The sequence below is a fragment of the Ornithodoros turicata genome, unplaced genomic scaffold, assembly GCF_037126465.1.
Source record: "Ornithodoros turicata isolate Travis unplaced genomic scaffold, ASM3712646v1 ctg00001510.1, whole genome shotgun sequence".
NCBI lineage: Eukaryota > Metazoa > Arthropoda > Arachnida > Ixodida > Argasidae > Ornithodoros > Ornithodoros turicata.
Genome location: NW_026999646.1, coordinates 1 through 18525, shown reverse-complemented (window position 1 = coordinate 18525; position 18525 = coordinate 1). Strand labels below are relative to the sequence as shown.

General features: G+C 42.8%; 1 protein-coding gene across 1 annotated transcript; it reads left to right on the top strand.

Moving 5' to 3' along the window:
- Positions 1-4722: 4722 nt before the first annotated feature.
- LOC135377054 (uncharacterized) lies at positions 4723-5880 on the top strand. Its single transcript, XM_064609399.1, has one exon. The coding sequence runs from the start codon at positions 4723-4725 to the stop codon at positions 5878-5880; it is 1158 nt and encodes a 385-aa protein (XP_064465469.1).
- The last annotated feature ends 12645 nt before the right edge of the window (positions 5881-18525 follow it).

Here is an 18525-nt window from a genome sequence, read left to right as displayed (position 1 = left end):
CACGTTTATGCTTTCGACAAACACATTATTTTCAAAATATGTGTGATTCTTTTGAATTTCTACGTGCGGACTAAACACGCATGTATGCTGTATTTCGCAGAAGAGTGGCTGCCTGATGAACTTTGCACGTTTATGCTTCCGACCATGGCAGTATTTTCAAATTATGGATGATTCTTTTGGTTTTCTACATAGGGACTAAACATGCGTGTATGCGGTATTTCGGATAAGAGTGGCTGCCTGGTGAACTTTGCAGGTTTATGCTTTCGACAAACACATTATTTTCAAAATATGGGTGATTCTTTTGAATTTCTACGTGCGGACTAAACACGCGTGTATGCGGTATTTCGGACAGGAGCGGCTGCCTGATGAACTTTGCACGTTTGTGCTTTCGACAATGACACTAGTTTCAAATTATAGGTGATTATTTTGTTTTGCACGTGCGGACTAAACACGCGTGTATGCGGTATTTTGGGCTACAGTGGCTGCCTGGTGAACTTTGCACCTTTATGCTTTCGACAAACACAATATTTTCAAAATATGGGTGATTCTTTTGAATTTCTACGTGCGGACTAAACACGCGTGTATGCGGTATTTCGGACAGGAGTGGCTGCCTGATGAACTTTGCTCGTTTATGCTTTCGACCATGGCATTATTTTCAAATTATGGATGATTCTTTTGGTTTTGTACGTGCGGAGAAAACACGCTTGTATGCCGTATTTCGGACAAGAGTGGCTGCCTGATGAACTTTGCACGTTTATGATTTCGACAAACACATTATTTTCAAGATATGTGTGATTCTTTTGAATTTCTACGTGCGGACTAAACACGCATGTATGCTGTATATCGCAGAAGAGTGGCTGCCTGATGAACTTTGCACATTTATGCTTCCGACCATGGCAGTATTTTCAAATTATAGATGATTCTTTTGGTTTTGTACATGGGGACTAAACATGCGTGTATGCGGTATTTCGGATAAGAGTGGCTGCCTGGTGAACTTTGCAGGTTTATGCTTTCGACAAACACATTATTTTCAAAATATGTGTGATTCTTTTGAATTTCTACGTGCGGACTAAACACGCGTGTATGCGGTATTTCGGACAGGAGAGGCTGCCTGATGAACTTTGCACGTTTATGCTTTCGACCATGGCATTATTTTCAAATTATGGATGATTCTTTTGGTTTTGTACTTGCGGAGAAAACACGCTTGTATGCCGTATTTCGGACAAGAGTGGCTGCCTGATGAACTTTGCACGTTTATGCTTTCGACAAACATTATTTTCAAAATATGGGTGATTCTTTTGAATTTCTACGTGCGGACTAAACACGCATGTATGCTGTATATCGCAGAAGAGTGGCTGCCTGATGAAATTTGCACATTTATGCTTCCGACCATGGCAGTATTTTCAAATTATAGATGATTCTTTTGGTTTTGTACATGGGGACTAAACATGCGTGTATGCGGTATTTCGGATAAGAGTGGCTGCCTGGTGAACTTTGCAGGCTTATGCTTTCGACAAACACATTATTTTCAAAATATGTGTGATTGTTTTGAATTTCTACGTGCGGACTAAACACGCGTGTATGCGGTATTTCGGACAGGAGAGGCTGCCTGATGAACTTTGCACGTTTATGCTTTCGACCATGGCATTATTTTCAAATTATGGATGATTCTTTTGGTTTTGTACTTGCGGAGAAAACACGCTTGTATGCCGTATTTCGGACAAGAGTGGCTGCCTGATGAACTTTGCACGTTTATGCTTTCGACAAACATTATTTTCAAAATATGGGTGATTCTTTTGAATTTCTACGTGCGGACTAAACACGCATGTATGCTGTATTTCGCAGAAGAGTGGCTGCCTGATGAACTTTGCACGTTTATGCTTCCGACCATGGCAGTATTTTCAAATTATAGATGATTCGTTTGGTTTTGTACATGGGGACTAAACATGCGTGTATGCGGTATTTCGGATAAGAGTGGCTGCCTGGTGAACTTAGCAGGTTTATGCTTTCGACAAACACATTATTTTCAAAATATGGGTGATTCTTTTGAATTTCTACGTGCGGACTAAACACGCGTGTATGCGGTATTTCGGACAGGAGCGGCTGCCTGATGAACTTTGCACGTTTGTGCTTTCGACAATGACACTAGTTTCAAATTATAGGTGAATATTTTGTTTTGCACGTGCGGACTAAACACGCGTGTATGCGGTATTTTGGGCTACAGTGGCTGCCTGGTGAACTTTGCACCTTTATGCTTTCGACAAACACAATATTTTCAAAATATGGGTGATTCTTTTGAATTTCTACGTGCGGACTAAACACGCGTGTATGCGGTATTTCGGACAGGAGTGGCTGCCTGATGAACTTTGCTCGTTTATGCTTTCGACCATGGCATTATTTTCAAATTATGGATGATTCTTTTGGTTTTGTACGTGCGGAGAAAACACGCTTGTATGCCGTATTTCGGACAAGAGTGGCTGCCTGATGAACTTTGCACGTTTATGCTTTCGACAAACACATTATTTCCAAAATATGTGTGATTCTTTTGAATTTCTACGTGCGGACTAAACACGCATGTATGCTGTATATCGCAGAAGAGTGGCTGCCTGATGAACTTTGCACGTTTATGCTTTCGACAAACACATTATTTTCCAAATATGTGTGATTCTTTTGAATTTCTACGTGCGGACTAAACACGCATGTATGCTGTATTTCGCAGAAGAGTGGCTGCCTGATGAACTTTGCACGTTTATGCTTCCGACCATGGCAGTATTTTCAAATTATGGATGATTCTTTTGGTTTTGTACATGGGGACTAAACATGCGTGTATGCGGTATTTCGGATAAGAGTGGCTGCCTGGTGAACTTTGCAGGTTTATGCTTTCGACAAACACTATTTTTAAAATATGGGTGATTCTTTTGAATTTCTACGTGCGGACTAAACACGCGTGTATGCGGTATTTCGGACAGGAGTCGCTGCCTGATGAACTTTGCACGTTTATGCTTTCGACAAACACATTATTTTCAAAATATGGGTGATTCTTTTGAATTTCTACGTGCGGACTAAACACGCGTGTATGCGGTATTTTGGGCTACAGTGGCTCCCTGGTGAACTTTGCACCTTTATGCTTTCGACAAACACAATATTTTCAAAATATGGGTGATTCTTTTGAATTTCTACGTGCGGACTAAACACTCGTGTATGCGGTATTTCGAACAGGAGCGGCTGCCTGATGAACTTTGCACGTTTATGCTTTCGACAAACACAATATTTTCAAAATATGGGTGATTCTTTTGAATTTGTACGTGCGGACTAAACACGCGTGTATGCGGTATTTCGAACAGGAGCGGCTGCCTGATGAACTTTGCACGTTTATGTTTTCGACAAACACATTATTTTCAAAATATGGGTGATTCTTTTGAATTTCTACGTGCGGACTAAACACGCGTGTATGCGGTATTTCGGACAGGAGCGGCTGCCTGATGAACTTTGCACGTTTATGCTTTCGACCATGGCATTATTTTCAAATTATGGATGATGCTTTTGGTTTTGTTCGTGCGGAGAAAACACGCTTGTATGCGGTATTTCGGACAAGAGTGGCTGCCTGATGAACTTTGCACGTTTATGCTTTCGACAAACACATTATTTTCAAAATATGGGTGATTCTTTTGAATTTCTACGTGCGGACTTAACACGCGTGTAAGCGGTATTTCGAACAGGAGCGGCTGCCTGATGAACTTTGCACGTTTATGCTTTCGACAAACACATTATTTTCAAAATATGGGTGATTCTTTTGAATTTCTACGTGCGGACTAAACACGCGTGTATGCGGTATTTTGGGCTACAGTGGCTCCCTGGTGAACTTTGCACCTTTATGCTTTCGACAAACACATTATTTTCAAAATATGGGTGATTCTTTTGAATTTCTACGTGCGGACTAAACACGCGTGTATGCGGTATTTCGGACAGGAGCGGCTGCCTGATGAACTTTGCACGTTTGTGCTTTCGACAATGACACTAGTTTCAAATTATAGGTGATTCTTTTTGTTTTGCACGTGCGGACTAAACACGCGTGTATGCGGTATTTCGGACAGGAGTGGCTGCCTGATGAACTTTGCACGTTTGTGCTTTCGACGATGGCATTATTTTCAAATTCCCGGCGTCGGGAACTTGGCGCCCCCATCGCCCGGCAGCAGCCGCAGTAGCCCCCTCCTGCACTCACGGTTGGGTCGCCGCAGGAGGGAGACCCCCACGTATAGCTGTGCGTGGCTTTCCCGTGGCTGGGGAAAGGGGGATCCTGGCAGTTGAGTGGACTCGGAGGTTGGTTTGGACCCTTCGGGGCCCCTCCGGGAAAACAACACACTGCTTTGGCCCCTGCTTCCCACAGACGGGTGATCCTGGAAGGCCCGGCCAGGACTATCCAGCTAGTCGCCATCTCGCTTTTCATTACTTTTTTCTTTCTTCTGCTCTCCCTCTATCTTTCCTCCTTTTCACCTTCTTTGGCGGCAAGGGTCAACCTTGGGCAGTCTTTTCACTCTCCAGAAGCTGCACTTGGGTATAGTGCAGAGGGATGTGTTAATGTGCAGAGCATGTTCCCTTGGTTGGGGTCGGTGGTGGCCGACACACCTACTGCACTGAACACCATATATTTTTTGCATGGACACTCAAACCTCTAAAAGACGTGATCGGCCTCCTAAAAGAAGCCGCAACGAGGCACTAACTATGAATCTTCTTAATGTGACTCAAGAACCCTGGTTCCCAAAGTTTCTTATCCTACGCTCAGAAGACCAGAACTGCCCACTCGAAAAGATATCTCCCTTTGTGACTGCGAAGGCTCTAGAACAGTTAATAGGGAAATCCTATGAGGCCAAAAAGCTAAGAACAGGTGACATTCAGGTTCTAGTTCAGACCAAACAACAGAGCGCAGCCCTCCAATCACTAAAGAAAATTGGCGATACACCTGTATCTGTCACAGCACATCGCACTCTGAACATTGTTAAAGGTGTGATTTCTGTGGATGAATTGCTCCCATGCTCAGATACCGAAATAGAAGAAGGCTTACAAGATCAGGGTGTCGTGCTCGCAAAAAGAATTGTAATGCGCAGGGAAGGCAAGGAAATACCAACTAAGCATGTAGTCCTGTCCTTTCAGCTCCATACACTTCCTTCTTCCTTGAAGGCAGGATACATCAACTGTCAAGTAAGAGCATATGTTCCTAGCCCGAGGCGCTGCTTTAAATGCCAACACTTTGGACACAGCTCGCAGACCTGCAGGGGACATGCAACATGCCCAAAATGTGCTGAGAAAGACCACACACCAGAGCCTTGCCAAAGTAACGTAAAATGTGTAAACTGTCGTGGCGAGCACCCCGTCTACTCCAGGTCGTGCCCCCGATTTCAAGAAGAAAAACAAATCTTAAAAATAAAGACAGAGCAAAACATCACATACAAAGCAGCTAAGACACAACTGGAATTTCAGAATAAAGGCACTTTTTCCGAAGTGGTGCGCAGGGGAGTGGCACCACTCGGAGTATCTGTGGAGACCCAGACTCCTGGACCTCCACTCCACACTCCCCAAAGAAAAGAGAGGGCCACGGAAGTGTCCCCTCAGGCTGGCCAAACTGCCAGCCCAAACGGGACGGCAACAACCTCATCAGAGGTTGCTGGCTCCCCTTCTGTTTGGGACGAGATTACAAGCTATCCGTCCCAAGCCCTAACCATGGAAGTTGACGACGACGACCGCTCATCACAGAAGTCGTCGTCGAGTCTTCCAGCTGGTTCTTCTCAGGGGAAGGACAAGCGGGAGAAGTCAGGTGGTAGAGGTAGAGGAAAGCATAAGGAGCAGCAGAAAATACCCCCACCAAGAATACAGGCTCCATAAAGCCATGCAGAGACAACACAAAATTCACATAAAATACACACACTACACAATGCAAGTGTTCCTTTTCCTCCTCCCAATTACCTTAATGAAGACTAGCATTATCCTTCAGTGGAATTGCCGAGGCCTGCTCGCAAATATAGATGATGTTCATGATGTTTGTGAAACACACACTGCCGCCTGTATTTGCTTGCAGGAAACTTATCTAAACCCCTGTAACCCTAATCCATTCAGACAATGGAATCTCTTTAGGAAGGACCGATCCAACACAGCACGGGCTTCTGGAGGTGTCGCAGTTCTGACACGAAAACACCTTCCTGCAAGGTACATTCCACTAAACACAACACTTGAGGCTGTTGCTATTCACATTTGTCTCGATAATGTAATAACTGTATGTTCTCTTTATCTTCCACCTTCGATAGCTGTTAAACAGAAACAAATAGAAGATATTTTGGACCAGCTTCCCGCACCGTTCATTCTGCTTGGAGATTTCAATGCACACAACATCTTGTGGGGGAGCCAAAAAACCGATAGTCGTGGGAGAATGTTGGAACGAGTCCTCCTTGCAAGGCCGGTCTGCTTACTAAATACGGGATTGCCAACGTATGTAAACTCTGCATCAAGGTCGTTTTCCGCAATAGACATCTCCTTGTGCAGTTCTTCTCTTTTCCACTGCATGGACTGGAGAGTTGAACAGAATCCCCGAGGTAGCGATCATTTTCCGGTCATTATTAAATTGCATGGTTACACTAACAACATAAAAACTCGTCCACCACGGTGGAAATTACAAGAGGCAAATTGGGACATATTTGAAAGAGAAGCAAATTTCCTGTCTTCTGCTTTTCAGGGTTTGAATGTTGAGGAGGCAAATAAATTGGTCACTCATACAATTATAAATGCCGCTGAACAGTCCATTCCGCAAACATCTGGCCGACTCCCCAAGCGCTCCAAGCCTTGGTGGACGAGCGATTGTGGAAGCACACGCAAAGAACAAAACCGGGCGTGGGGTGTCTTTCGACGGCACCCCACTACAACAAATCTAATTGCTTTCAGAAGAGCTCGGGCGAAAGCACGTTGGACGCGAAGGCAAGCAAAGAAAGAGTCTTGGAGAAATTTCGTATCATCCTTAAATAGTAACACTCCATCAAAAATAATATGGGACAGACTAAAGAAAATAAAGGGCGACTATACAAGCTTCTGTGTACCATTGTTAGAAATAAATGGTACAGTGTGTCAAAGTATGGAGGAGCAGGCCAATGCCCTCGGGGAACATTTCCAACAAGTGTCAAGTTCGTCCCATTACAGCAGAGATTTCCTAAAAATTAAATCATCTGCTGAAAGGCATGCAGTTGACAGTGGGTCAGATGAGAGGTGTGGTTACAACTCACCTTTTTCAATGGCGGAGCTACAAAGGGCTCTGTCATCCCCTAAAAACTCGGCACCTGGACCTGATCGCATAGTGTACTCCATGCTTAAACATCTGTCTTCATTAAAGTCTCTCCTGGATTTCTTTAATTTTATCTGGCGAGAAGGTGTTCTCCCTTCTGGCTGGAAGGAGGCAACCATAGTTCCACTGCTGAAGCCAGGAAAAGATCCCTCGCACCCGTGCAGTTACCGACCCATAGCGCTGACAAGTTGTCTGGGGAAGACCTTTGAGCGCATGGTCAACAATCGTCTTATGTATTTTCTAGAAGAAAATAATTGTTTGAATAAATATCAGTGTGGCTTTAGAGCTGCGTGCTCAACAGTCGACCAACTTTTGCGTTTGGAGACTACCATTAGAGAAGCCTTCGTCAGGAAACAGCATTGTATGTCTGTTTTCTTCGATTTAGAGAAGGCATACGATACAGCATGGCGATATGGTATCCTTCGAGACTTGCATGCACTCGGTATACGTGGCAGAATGTTCCAATGTATTACCAATTTCCTACAGGGAAGAACTTTCAGGGTACAAGTTGGGACAACACTATCTCGTCCATTCATCCAGGAAAATGGTGTCCCGCAGGGATCCGTACTTAGCGTAACCCTTTTCATTGTAAAAATGAACTCTTTAGCAAGTGTTATCCCTTCATCAATCAAATACTCGTTGTACGTCGACGATGTTCAGATTTCTTATTGCTCCTCTAACCTATCGGTGTGCGAACGTCAGCTACAGCTAACAATAAATAAACTGGTTAAATGGTCTCAGGAAAATGGCTTCAAATTCTCTCCCGACAAGACAGTCTGTGTTCGTTTCTCGAAGTTTCGTAGAATGTTCCCAGACCCCACTCTTTCTATGTGCAACCAAAGTATAAGCGTGAAATCTGAACACAAATTCCTTGGTCTCATTTTCGACGAAAAACTCTCATTCTCAGCTCACCTGAAAACCCTCAAGAAAAAATGCATAAAGTCTTTGAACATTTTAAAGGTACTCTCACACCGATCCTGGGGAGCAGATCGCGATACGTTACACCGAATCTATGTCTCCACTGTCCTTTCAAAACTTGATTACGGTTGTGTGGTGTATGGGTCAGCACGACCTTCTACTCTGAAAATGTTGGACCCTGTACATCACCTGGGACTGCGCCTGGTCCTTGGAGCTTTCCGGACCTCGCCTGTCGAGAGCCTTTACGTAGAAACCAATGAGTGGTCTCTCGAAAGGCGGCGGTTCTACCTGAGTACGTCATACGCATTAAGGATTAGAGGCTACCCACAAAACCCGGCGATCCCTGCTGTAAGAGACACACAATATAAACAACTCTTTTTAAACAGGCCTTCAGCGGTATTGCCATTTAGTATGCGCATGTCTAAGGAAATTGAGCACTATGGCTTTACAGAATATAAGTCCATGATCCTTGAGTGCAGTAAAAAAATCCCTCCATGGCAACCTCACCCAAAATATGATAGATCACTCACTAGATATGACAAACGTAATACCCCAAACATTGTACTGAAACAGGAATTTGAGCACCTAAGGAAAACCTTTGGCAATCATGTTGAATTCTACACGGATGGATCGAAAACAAATACTAGGGTTTCATGTGCTATGGTTACTGGAGTTGTCACACGTTCACACCGGCTACAGAACACCATGTCTATTTTTACTGCTGAAGTGTATGGAATAATTTTAGCCCTCAACTACATCATACAAAACCACATAAGATCCTCAGTAATATACACAGATTCTCTCAGTTCTCTGCAGGCTATTTGTAACATACACCCCACTAAAAACCTGGTAGTTCATCGTGCAAGGAGCCTGGCAAGCACTATAGCTAATAGGGCCTATCAGGTACTCTTCTGCTGGGTACCCAGTCATGTTGGCATACCTGGCAATAAACAAGCTGATCATGCTGCTACGGCTGCGTTAACAGGTGACATAACCCCTTTCGAAATTCCATATCAAGATCTCAAACTACGTCTGAAAAGATGCATCAATAATGACTGGCAAACATCTTGGGACATGCAAACCAATAATAAATTACACAGTATCAAGCCCTATGTAGGCTCCAGTTCACCTGGTATGTCCAATCGACTATATGAAGTGTTATCCTCCCGCCTTCGTTTGGGACACACATACTTGACACATGGGTATCTTCTACGAGAAGAAGACCCAACAGAATGCAACCACTGTGGTGAACAGCTTTCGATCATTCACATCCTCATCACGTGTCCAGCGTACCAACATCTTCGTCAACATCATTTTTCTCCCTTTTATAGAACCTTTTTGCCCCTCCATCCAATGCTACTGCTGGGAGATGACAGCTTTGTTCCTTTTGAGAACGTTTATAGGTTTTTTAAAGATACTGGATTTTTAAAAGATCTGTGATTTTAAATACTAATGTAACAGTTACTTTAAATTTTAGTCCTGCACATGTAATTTTTAACTAACTAGTCTTCAGTGGTATTTGGCGCACTATGGCCTTTGTAGCTGATGCGCCAATAAAACCCGAATCAAATCAAAATCAAAACGTTTATGCTTTCGACAAACACATTATTTTCAAAATATGGGTGATTCTTTTGAATTTCTACGTGCGGACTAAACACGCGTGTATGCGGTATTTTGGGCTACAGTGGCTCCCTGGTGAACTTTGCACCTTTATGCTTTCGACAAACACAATATTTTCAAAATATGGGTGATTCTTTTGAATTTCTACGTGCGGACTAAACACTCGTGTATGCGGTATTTCGGACAGGAGTGGCTGCCTGATGAACTTTGCACGTTTATGCTTTCGACCATGGCATTATTTTCAAATTATGGATGATGCTTTTGGTTTTGTTCGTGCGGAGAAAACAAGCTCGTATGCGGTATTTCGGACAAGAGTGGCTGCCTGATGAACTTTGCACGTTTATGCTTTCGACAAACACATTATTTTCAAAATATGTGTGATTCTTTTGAATTTCTACGTGCGGACTAAACACGCATGTATGCTGTATATCGCAGAAGAGTGGCTGCCTGATGAACTTTGCACATTTATGCTTCCGACCATGGCAGTATTTTCAAATTATAGATGATTCTTTTGGTTTTGTACATGGGGACTAAACATGCGTGTATGCGGTATTTCGGATAAGAGTGGCTGCCTGGTGAACTTTGCAGGTTTATGCTTTCGACAAACACTATTTTTAAAATATGGGTGATTCTTTTGAATTTCTACGTGCGGACTAAACACGCGTGTATGCGGTATTTCGGACAGGAGTGGCTGCCTGATGAACTTTGCACGTTTATGCTTTCGACAAACACATTATTTTCAAAATATGGGTGATTCTTTTGAATTTCTACGTGCGGACTAAACACGCGTGTATGCGGTATTTTGGGCTACAGTGGCTCCCTGGTGAACTTTGCACCTTTATGCTTTCGACAAACACAATATTTTCAAAATATGGGTGATTCTTTTGAATTTCTACGTGCGGACTAAACACTCGTGTATGCGGTATTTCGAACAGGAGCGGCTGCCTGATGAACTTTGCACGTTTATGCTTTCGACAAACACAATATTTTCAAAATATGGGTGATTCTTTTGAATTTGTACGTGCGGACTAAACACGCGTGTATGCGGTATTTCGAACAGGAGCGGCTGCCTGATGAACTTTGCACGTTTATGTTTTCGACAAACACATTATTTTCAAAATATGGGTGATTCTTTTGAATTTCTACGTGCGGACTAAACACGCGTGTATGCGGTATTTCGGACAGGAGCGGCTGCCTGATGAACTTTGCACGTTTATGCTTTCGACCATGGCATTATTTTCAAATTATGGATGATGCTTTTGGTTTTGTTCGTGCGGAGAAAACACGCTTGTATGCGGTATTTCGGACAAGAGTGGCTGCCTGATGAACTTTGCACGTTTATGCTTTCGACAAACACATTATTTTCAAAATATGGGTGATTCTTTTGAATTTCTACGTGCGGACTTAACACGCGTGTAAGCGGTATTTCGGACAGGAGCGGCTGCCTGATGAACTTTGCACGTTTGTGCTTTCGACAATGACACTAGTTTCAAATTATAGGTGATTCTTTTTGTTTTGCACGTGCGGACTAAACACGCGTGTATGCGGTATTTCGGACAGGAGTGGCTGCCTGATGAACTTTGCACGTTTATGCTTTCGACAAACACATTATTTTCAAAATATGGGTGATTCTTTTGAATTTCTACGTGCGGACTAAACACGCGTGTATGCGGTATTTTGGGCTACAGTGGCTCCCTGGTGAACTTTGCACCTTTATGCTTTCGACAAACACAATATTTTCAAAATATGGGTGATTCTTTTGAATTTCTACGTGCGGACTAAACACTCGTGTATGCGGTATTTCGGACACGAGTGGCTGCCTGATGAACTTTGCACGTTTATGCTTTCGACCATGGCATTATTTTCAAATTATGGATGATGCTTTTGGTTTTGTTCGTGCGGAGAAAACACGCTCGTATGCGGTATTTCGGACAAGAGTGGCTGCCTGATGAACTTTGCACGTTTATGCTTTCGACAAACACATTATTTTCAAAATATGTGTGATTCTTTTGAATTTCTACGTGCGGACTAAACACGCATGTATGCTGTATATCGCAGAAGAGTGGCTGCCTGATGAACTTTGCACATTTATGCTTCCGACCATGGCAGTATTTTCAAATTATAGATGATTCTTTTGGTTTTGTACATGGGGACTAAACATGCGTGTATGCGGTATTTCGGATAAGAGTGGCTGCCTGGTGAACTTTGCAGGTTTATGCTTTCGACAAACACTATTTTTAAAATATGGGTGATTCTTTTGAATTTCTACGTGCGGACTAAACACGCGTGTATGCGGTATTTCGGACAGGAGTGGCTGCCTGATGAACTTTGCACGTTTATGCTTTCGACAAACACATTATTTTCAAAATATGGGTGATTCTTTTGAATTTCTACGTGCGGACTAAACACGCGTGTATGCGGTATTTTGGGCTACAGTGGCTCCCTGGTGAACTTTGCACCTTTATGCTTTCGACAAACACAATATTTTCAAAATATGGGTGATTCTTTTGAATTTCTACGTGCGGACTAAACACTCGTGTATGCGGTATTTCGAACAGGAGCGGCTGCCTGATGAACTTTGCACGTTTATGCTTTCGACAAACACAATATTTTCAAAATATGGGTGATTCTTTTGAATTTGTACGTGCGGACTAAACACGCGTGTATGCGGTATTTCGAACAGGAGCGGCTGCCTGATGAACTTTGCACGTTTATGTTTTCGACAAACACATTATTTTCAAAATATGGGTGATTCTTTTGAATTTCTACGTGCGGACTAAACACGCGTGTATGCGGTATTTCGGACAGGAGCGGCTGCCTGATGAACTTTGCACGTTTATGCTTTCGACCATGGCATTATTTTCAAATTATGGATGATGCTTTTGGTTTTGTTCGTGCGGAGAAAACACGCTTGTATGCGGTATTTCGGACAAGAGTGGCTGCCTGATGAACTTTGCACGTTTATGCTTTCGACAAACACATTATTTTCAAAATATGGGTGATTCTTTTGAATTTCTACGTGCGGACTTAACACGCGTGTAAGCGGTATTTCGGACAGGAGCGGCTGCCTGATGAACTTTGCACGTTTGTGCTTTCGAGAATGACACTAGTTTCAAATTATAGGTGATTCTTTTTGTTTTGCACGTGCGGACTAAACACGCGTGTATGCGGTATTTCGGACAGGAGTGGCTGCCTGATGAACTTTGCACGTTTATGCTTTCGACAAACACATTATTTTCAAAATATGGGTGATTCTTTTGAATTTCTACGTGCGGACTAAACACGCGTGTATGCGGTATTTTGGGCTACAGTGGCTCCCTGGTGAACTTTGCACCTTTATGCTTTCGACAAACACAATATTTTCAAAATATGGGTGATTCTTTTGAATTTCTACGTGCGGACTAAACACTCGTGTATGCGGTATTTCGGACACGAGTGGCTGCCTGATGAACTTTGCACGTTTATGCTTTCGACCATGGCATTATTTTCAAATTATGGATGATGCTTTTGGTTTTGTTCGTGCGGAGAAAACACGCTCGTATGCGGTATTTCGGACAAGAGTGGCTGCCTGATGAACTTTGCACGTTTATGTTTTCGACAAACACATTATTTTCAAAATATGGGTGATTCTTTTGAATTTCTACGTGCGGACTAAACACGCGTGTATGCGGTATTTCGGACAGGAGCGGCTGCCTGATGAACTTTGCACGTTTATGCTTTCGACCATGGCATTATTTTCAAATTATGGATGATGCTTTTGGTTTTGTTCGTGCGGAGAAAACACGCTTGTATGCGGTATTTCGGACAAGAGTGGCTGCCTGATGAACTTTGCACGTTTATGCTTTCGACAAACACATTATTTTCAAAATATGGGTGATTCTTTTGAATTTCTACGTGCGGACTTAACACGCGTGTAAGCGGTATTTCGGACAGGAGCGGCTGCCTGATGAACTTTGCACGTTTGTGCTTTCGAGAATGACACTAGTTTCAAATTATAGGTGATTCTTTTTGTTTTGCACGTGCGGACTAAACACGCGTGTATGCGGTATTTCGGACAGGAGTGGCTGCCTGATGAACTTTGCACGTTTATGCTTTCGACAAACACATTATTTTCAAAATATGGGCGATTCTTTTGAATTTCTACCTGCGGACTAAACACGCGTGTATGCGGTATTTTGGGCTACAGTGGCTCCCTGGTGAACTTTGCACCTTTATGCTTTCGACAAACACAATATTTTCAAAATATGGGTGATTCTTTTGAATTTCTACGTGCGGACTAAACACTCGTGTATGCGGTATTTCGAACAGGAGCGGCTGCCTGATGAACTTTGCACGTTTATGCTTTCGACAAACACAATATTTTCAAAATATGGGTGATTCTTTTGAATTTGTACGTGCGGACTAAACACGCGTGTATGCGGTATTTCGAACAGGAGCGGCTGCCTGATGAACTTTGCACGTTTATGTTTTCGACAAACACATTATTTTCAAAATATGGGTGATTCTTTTGAATTTCTACGTGCGGACTAAACACGCGTGTATGCGGTATTTTGGGCTACAGTGGCTCCCTGGTGAACTTTGCACCTTTATGCTTTCGACAAACACAATATTTTCAAAATATGGGTGATTCTTTTGAATTTCTACGTGCGGACTAAACACTCGTGTATGCGGTATTTCGGACAGGAGTGGCTGCCTGATGAACTTTGCACGTTTATGCTTTCGACCATGGCATTATTTTCAAATTATGGATGATGCTTTTGGTTTTGTTCGTGCGGAGAAAACAAGCTCGTATGCGGTATTTCGGACAAGAGTGGCTGCCTGATGAACTTTGCACGTTTATGCTTTCGACAAACACATTATTTTCAAAATATGTGTGATTCTTTTGAATTTCTACGTGCGGACTAAACACGCATGTATGCTGTATATCGCAGAAGAGTGGCTGCCTGATGAACTTTGCACATTTATGCTTCCGACCATGGCAGTATTTTCAAATTATAGATGATTCTTTTGGTTTTGTACATGGGGACTAAACATGCGTGTATGCGGTATTTCGGATAAGAGTGGCTGCCTGGTGAACTTTGCAGGTTTATGCTTTCGACAAACACTATTTTTAAAATATGGGTGATTCTTTTGAATTTCTACGTGCGGACTAAACACGCGTGTATGCGGTATTTCGGACAGGAGTGGCTGCCTGATGAACTTTGCACGTTTATGCTTTCGACAAACACATTATTTTCAAAATATGGGTGATTCTTTTGAATTTCTACGTGCGGACTAAACACGCGTGTATGCGGTATTTTGGGCTACAGTGGCTCCCTGGTGAACTTTGCACCTTTATGCTTTCGACAAACACAATATTTTCAAAATATGGGTGATTCTTTTGAATTTCTACGTGCGGACTAAACACTCGTGTATGCGGTATTTCGAACAGGAGCGGCTGCCTGATGAACTTTGCACGTTTATGCTTTCGACAAACACAATATTTTCAAAATATGGGTGATTCTTTTGAATTTGTACGTGCGGACTAAACACGCGTGTATGCGGTATTTCGAACAGGAGCGGCTGCCTGATGAACTTTGCACGTTTATGTTTTCGACAAACACATTATTTTCAAAATATGGGTGATTCTTTTGAATTTCTACGTGCGGACTAAACACGCGTGTATGCGGTATTTCGGACAGGAGCGGCTGCCTGATGAACTTTGCACGTTTATGCTTTCGACCATGGCATTATTTTCAAATTATGGATGATGCTTTTGGTTTTGTTCGTGCGGAGAAAACACGCTTGTATGCGGTATTTCGGACAAGAGTGGCTGCCTGATGAACTTTGCACGTTTATGCTTTCGACAAACACATTATTTTCAAAATATGGGTGATTCTTTTGAATTTCTACGTGCGGACTTAACACGCGTGTAAGCGGTATTTCGGACAGGAGCGGCTGCCTGATGAACTTTGCACGTTTGTGCTTTCGAGAATGACACTAGTTTCAAATTATAGGTGATTCTTTTTGTTTTGCACGTGCGGACTAAACACGCGTGTATGCGGTATTTCGGACAGGAGTGGCTGCCTGATGAACTTTGCACGTTTATGCTTTCGACAAACACATTATTTTCAAAATATGGGTGATTCTTTTGAATTTCTACGTGCGGACTAAACACGCGTGTATGCGGTATTTTGGGCTACAGTGGCTCCCTGGTGAACTTTGCACCTTTATGCTTTCGACAAACACAATATTTTCAAAATATGGGTGATTCTTTTGAATTTCTACGTGCGGACTAAACACTCGTGTATGCGGTATTTCGGACACGAGTGGCTGCCTGATGAACTTTGCACGTTTATGCTTTCGACCATGGCATTATTTTCAAATTATGGATGATGCTTTTGGTTTTGTTCGTGCGGAGAAAACACGCTCGTATGCGGTATTTCGGACAAGAGTGGCTGCCTGATGAACTTTGCACGTTTATGTTTTCGACAAACACATTATTTTCAAAATATGGGTGATTCTTTTGAATTTCTACGTGCGGACTAAACACGCGTGTATGCGGTATTTCGGACAGGAGCGGCTGCCTGATGAACTTTGCACGTTTATGCTTTCGACCATGGCATTATTTTCAAATTATGGATGATGCTTTTGGTTTTGTTCGTGCGGAGAAAACACGCTTGTATGCGGTATTTCGGACAAGAGTGGCTGCCTGATGAACTTTGCACGTTTATGCTTTCGACAAACACATTATTTTCAAAATATGGGTGATTCTTTTGAATTTCTACGTGCGGACTTAACACGCGTGTAAGCGGTATTTCGGACAGGAGCGGCTGCCTGATGAACTTTGCACGTTTGTGCTTTCGAGAATGACACTAGTTTCAAATTATAGGTGATTCTTTTTGTTTTGCACGTGCGGACTAAACACGCGTGTATGCGGTATTTCGGACAGGAGTGGCTGCCTGATGAACTTTGCACGTTTATGCTTTCGACAAACACATTATTTTCAAAATATGGGTGATTCTTTTGAATTTCTACGTGCGGACTAAACACGCGTGTATGCGGTATTTTGGGCTACAGTGGCTCCCTGGTGAACTTTGCACCTTTATGCTTTCGACAAACACAATATTTTCAAAATATGGGTGATTCTTTTGAATTTCTACGTGCGGACTAAACACTCGTGTATGCGGTATTTCGGACACGAGTGGCTGCCTGATGAACTTTGCACGTTTATGCTTTCGACCATGGCATTATTTTCAAATTATGGATGATGCTTTTGGTTTTGTTCGTGCGGAGAAAACACGCTCGTATGCGGTATTTCGGACAAGAGTGGCTGCCTGATGAACTTTGCACGTTTATGTTTTCGACAAACACATTATTTTCAAAATATGGGTGATTCTTTTGAATTTCTACGTGCGGACTAAACACGCGTGTATGCGGTATTTCGGACAGGAGCGGCTGCCTGATGAACTTTGCACGTTTATGCTTTCGACCATGGCATTATTTTCAAATTATGGATGATGCTTTTGGTTTTGTTCGTGCGGAGAAAACACGCTTGTATGCGGTATTTCGGACAAGAGTGGCTGCCTGATGAACTTTGCACGTTTATGCTTTCGACAAACACATTATTTTCAAAATATGGGTGATTCTTTTGAATTTCTACGTGCGGACTTAACACGCGTGTAAGCGGTATTTCGGACAGGAGCGGCTGCCTGATGAACTTTGCACGTTTGTGCTTTCGAGAATGACACTAGTTTCAAATTATAGGTGATTCTTTTTGTTTTGCACGTGCGGACTAAACACGCGTGTATGCGGTATTTCGGACAGGAGTGGCTGCCTGATGAACTTTGCACGTTTATGCTTTCGACAAACACATTATTTTCAAAATATGGGTGATTCTTTTGAATTTCTACGTGCGGACTAAACACGCGTGTATGCGGTATTTTGGGCTACAGTGGCTCCCTGGTGAACTTTGCACCTTTATGCTTTCGACAAACACAATATTTTCAAAATATGGGTGATTCTTTTGAATTTCTACGTGCGGACTAAACACTCGTGTATGCGGTATTTCGGACACGAGTGGCTGCCTGATGAACTTTGCACGTTTATGCTTTCGACCATGGCATTATTTTCAAATTATGGATGATGCTTTTGGTTTTGTTCGTGCGGAGAAAACACGCTCGTATGCGGTATTTCGGACAAGAGTGGCTGCCTGATGAACTTTGCACGTTTATGCTTTCGACAAACACATTATTTTCAAAATATGTGTGATTCTTTTGAATTTCTACGTGCGGACTAAACACGCATGTATGCTGTATATCGCAGAAGAGTGGCTGCCTGATGAACTTTGCACATTTATGCTTCCGACCATGGCAGTATTTTCAAATTATAGATGATTCTTTTGGTTTTGTACATGGGGACTAAACATGCGTGTATGCGGTATTTCGGATAAGAGTGGCTGCCTGGTGAACTTTGCAGGTTTATGCTTTCGACAAACACTATTTTTAAAATATGGGTGATTCTTTTGAATTTCTACGTGCGGACTAAACACGCGTGTATGCGGTATTTCGGACAGGAGTGGCTGCCTGATGAACTTTGCACGTTTATGCTTTCGACAAACACATTATTTTCAAAATATGGGCGATTCTTTTGAATTTCTACCTGCGGACTAACACGCGTGTATG

Excerpts from the sequence above, each read along its gene's own strand:
- LOC135377054 (XM_064609399.1), top strand. The coding sequence starts at position 4,723 with ATGAATCTTCTTAATGTGACTCAAGAACCCTGGTTCCCAAAGTTTCTT.